At 42.6% G+C, this 4,237-nt stretch overlaps 1 protein-coding gene across 1 annotated transcript; it reads right to left on the bottom strand.

Annotated features, from left to right (window-relative positions):
* Positions 1–1,260: 1,260 nt before the first annotated feature.
* LOC145390322 (uncharacterized) lies at positions 1,261–1,998 on the bottom strand. The gene has a single exon (XM_080265288.1). It carries the CDS (start codon positions 1,996–1,998, stop codon positions 1,261–1,263), a length of 738 nt encoding a protein of 245 aa, XP_080121414.1.
* Positions 1,999–4,237: the final 2,239 nt, after the last annotated feature.

Here is a 4,237-nt window from a genome sequence, read left to right as displayed (position 1 = left end):
TTTCACCTGACTAAAAGCCAGTCAAGTAATATTTCAAAACTGGCCTGCAGTTACTAGGACAAAACACCAATAACAAACTGTGTAAGCCCATATCACACTGCATGATGTATTTCTTTATTCAGACTGACCCTTGATGATTGGCACCATCCAACCTGTCAACAGTGGGAAAAAAAAAAAAATAAGCTATTATACCAGAACACTATGGACTGACTGTTATCGAGCCCTGAGTCGGTATACTTCGTAGATTCGGCTCACGTAATTACTGCGATGGGAACTCTTTTACTCTGATCCCTAACAGTGAACCTGCCTTTTTTTTTTTTTTAATGCAAGGAAGAAGGAACCAAAGGCCAGGAGCCTGCAAACTGTTCCTTCTAAGGGAAAAAAAAAAAAGTGCCAAATTCAAGATCCGTTCTTTTCGAGATGCCTGGACACACTGGAGATCACTAAAGGTAGGAAATACAGACAGAGGGAGACAGTTCCAGAGTTGACCAGTTGTATAAATGAAGGACTGGGAGTAACGGTTAACTCTCGCATTGGAAAGTTGGACAGAAAAGGGATGAGAGTTTCTTGCTAGACGGGTGCTACGCGCCTGGCGTAGAGGAGGAGGGATGCAATCAGACAGTGCAGCGTAGCACCTGTCTAGTACAGCCCCACTGATCACTGGGATGCACAAGCTTCTTCACCGCTGCAAGGCAGTGCTCCTTTGAAGAAGGTTCGGACAGCAGGATGTGCTGTTATGGAGCCATCCTAGCAGTCGTAGGGGTTAAAATGTAAATAACAAAACAGTATGGAATGGTTGTTATTGAGGAAGAACTTTAAATAACTGAGTGAAAGTGGTTTTGACAGCCGGATGACTAGGCTAACACCTCACTGTTGTGTTCAGCTGATGCAGCCATCCTAGCAGTCATTAGAGTTAAAATGTAAACATTAAAACACTACGCAATGGTTCTTATTGAGGTAGAGCTTTAAATAACTGAGTAAAGGTGGTTTGAACCGCAGGATGACTAGGTTAACACCTCACTGTTGTGTTCAGCTGATGAAGCCATGCTACCGGTCGTAAGGGTTAAAACGTAAACATTAAAACACTATGGAATGGTTCTTACTGAGGAAGAACTTTAAGTAACTAAGTAAACGTGGTTCGAACTGCAGGATAACTAGGCCAACCCCTCACTGTTGTGTTCAGCTGATGGAGCCATACTAGTAGTGTTGGTAATGAAGACAAAATACACAGAAGGTGTTTTCACTGTGACAGAACATCAATCAGCTGACTAAGAGTGGGTCTGACCACTGGGTTAGGGGACAGGGCATCGTTAACCCAGCTATCCAGTCGAGATGGCATCGTCGCTTGGCTTCGTTGAATAATGTGCGGGCCACAAACGCCACACTGAACGTATCCGAAGCCGACGAGCTGCTTTCCCCAGCCAGCACCTCAGGGGCAACCCAGGGATACTTTTGGGCCTCTCGGGGACCCATGGGTTCGTCCAACAGCGGGCTGGAGGCGGTGGTGGCCAGACCGAAGTCGATGACTGTAACTTTTGGTCCAGCAGCAGTCCGCTGCACACATATGTTGGCACACTTCAGGTCGTTGTGGTAAATATCCAGGGAATTGATCTCGTCAACTATTTTGGCCAACTGTTGAAGAACTGTCATCAGCGAATGCTGGTTAATTTTCTGGGTGTCAATAGACTGACCGGCGAATTTTGTCAATAAAGATCGGTTTTCAACACATACTCCTACCAATTGTTGAACACCATTTACATGTTTAATTTTGCTCAAGAACCTTACCTCTGTAGCCATATCCGTTAAACCGCTGTTACTGTATTTCTTAACAACGTAGCTTTTATCTTTTCCGTTCAGAAGACGGCAGGAACCCTGCGCCCCACTCCCCAAGGCCCTATCACTGTATTTTGCACATATGTCACTATAATTCTTTGCAGTGACGTTCTTCACTTTAAGGGAAGCACAGAGGCTTCGCACGGACTCCTGGTAAGCGTCCATTTTGACAAAGCAAGCAGCACAAATGCTATACGTGTTAACCAGTCGACGCTAACGCTGAAGTGACACGTAAACAACAGATGCCCGCTTTTTATACCCTCCGTGATAGCAGGTTATTTTTACTGGTGGTCCTTTATTTCACGTAATTATGGATTCTAGTAGTCGTCTACATTTCAAAAATAATAGCGTGTTCATATAATGACTGATATTCTAATTAACATTTTATTGTCTTAAATGGTTAAAAAAAAAAAAAGTTATATTATTGTCCATAAGGTTCATAACCCAGTGAAATTAACGCAAGCGAATGTTCGATCAGATTCAAATTTTTAAAATACGAGTGCTAAAGTAGTGGAGTTTCTGGCAATCTTACATCCCTTAAAATTCTTACCTAGCGACTATTATTGTGGGTTTTATAGTACAAATCAATGACATTTCAGGATTAATTAGTACGGATCCATGTTCACTTACCTACCGGTATGCAAGTTTACATACTTTACCATAAGGGCGCGGCAACTGCAACTCTTAAATTGTCATCTAAAGGTAAGTAATTTGATTTTTGTATGCAACAGTTATTTGTTTAAACTACAAAAAATGTACGTTATATTACAACTGAGCTCTACAGAGCTCAGTGATATATACATATTTGAGGGTATTTCAGGAAGCCCCCAGTTCACCTGTTTACCTACTGGACGCAACGATTATACGATCTCGCCGACGGGACACGTCAGCGCATCAGACGTCCACAAATATATTGAAACCTAACGGTGTAGCCTAAAAACTGACCCAAACCAGGCCTATCCTGACGAGGACTTTGCCTCCCTGTGACCCCCTGATTTTAACTATCTAGAACTGCCACAGCCTCACCTTAAGAGCCTCCATCAGAATCTGAGATCTAACTTAGTACAATCTAATTCCATCCTAACCTAACTTATTCTAACCTCCACTACCCTATCCTAATTAGGTAAAATTATCATCATCTAATCCTGTGTCGCACCATGAGGAGCGTAGGAGCCCGGGGCTGGGGCAAGCTGGTCCTGTCATTTAAGATGAGTGACCAATCTCACCTATCCCTGAGTGGCATTACGTGAGCAATAAACCCCAACCACTCCTTGGATATAAACCTACATCGGTTCAATGAAATTGGAGTGCCTTAAATTACCCACTAAACCACTGGGTGTCATAATATGGTTATATAGTTACCACCTAGGGAGCTTGGTTAATGGTTTCCTGATGTACTGGAAACCATTTGGCTTGTCACTCATTGTAAAGGCACCCATAAGCAGAAGGAAGAGGAAAGAATGAAGGAAAGACAGAAAAGGAAGGAAGGAAGACTTAAGAGGAAGGAAGAGAGGAAAGAACAGTCATACGAGTGCTGCACTACATGGACTGAGTGGATGTAGACCGCCCCCACCTACCACTCCATATTATCCAAACCTAAAATCTAATTTAGAGGTAGGGGGCTGGAGGGGCTCCCCCGCTATATTCCTTTCATTTTAACTTTCCTTGTCCAGATTTTCGTATCTCCGAAGGTTACTTCATGCACCGTGTTGCCGGAAATTTCAGTTTTGCGGCTTTACACCCTTTCCTTAGCACTTTTACTTGATCAGGACCACATTCTAGCAATACATTGTTTGAATTCAGCACTAGGATGGAGAGCCAGCAATTCTGCATCAAGCTAAGTGAAGAATGTAAGACTATTTAGGAATGCAGTTCTTGTTATAACACGAGTGTGTAACTTATCTCGTTAACAGATCATGGAAAGTGATATGGAAGAGAATATGGTTTGTTTACATCATACCGGTGACTTCAGAAGTATTTGCCCACTGAATACCCAATCTGTTGGTATTTACTGCAAGCCATGGAGGACACTGTTACCCATTTACTTGCATGCTATTTTGACTCTATTCTCGTCAAATTATACAGCTTCCCTGTACCTCCTTCTTGGCTACCTATCTTGCCTTCCATCTCACTGTTCTCGTATAACATTTATATTTAATGTGTAGGGATTTCAGTTCAATGGACTAGAAAAAGCATCAGTTTGTGACAAGAATAGTCCTCGCTTGTGCCATTTTCTGAAGTTCTTTAACTTGATCTAGATGTTTGTCCTTTTGCAGTTTATTTTACGTGGTTGAGTTGCAGATAATGGCAATACTACGGCTCTACATCCCTTCCATAGCACTATGTGACCAACTCAGCATTCAAGGTGGAGAGATGGCAGCTTTAGTCCAAGTTAAGGTACAGA

The sequence above is a fragment of the Coenobita brevimanus genome, unplaced genomic scaffold, assembly GCF_032717465.1.
Source record: "Coenobita brevimanus isolate Jiangsu-jjx unplaced genomic scaffold, ASM3271746v2 jjx.HiC_scaffold_798, whole genome shotgun sequence".
NCBI classification, from domain to species: Eukaryota; Metazoa; Arthropoda; class Malacostraca; order Decapoda; family Coenobitidae; genus Coenobita; species Coenobita brevimanus.
This window is presented reverse-complemented; position numbering and strand designations above follow the sequence as displayed.

Bases quoted from the DNA above. Each gene is read 5' to 3' on its own strand.
- LOC145390322 (XM_080265288.1), bottom strand. From the start codon at position 1,998: ATGGACGCTTACCAGGAGTCCGTGCGAAGCCTCTGTGCTTCCCTTAAA.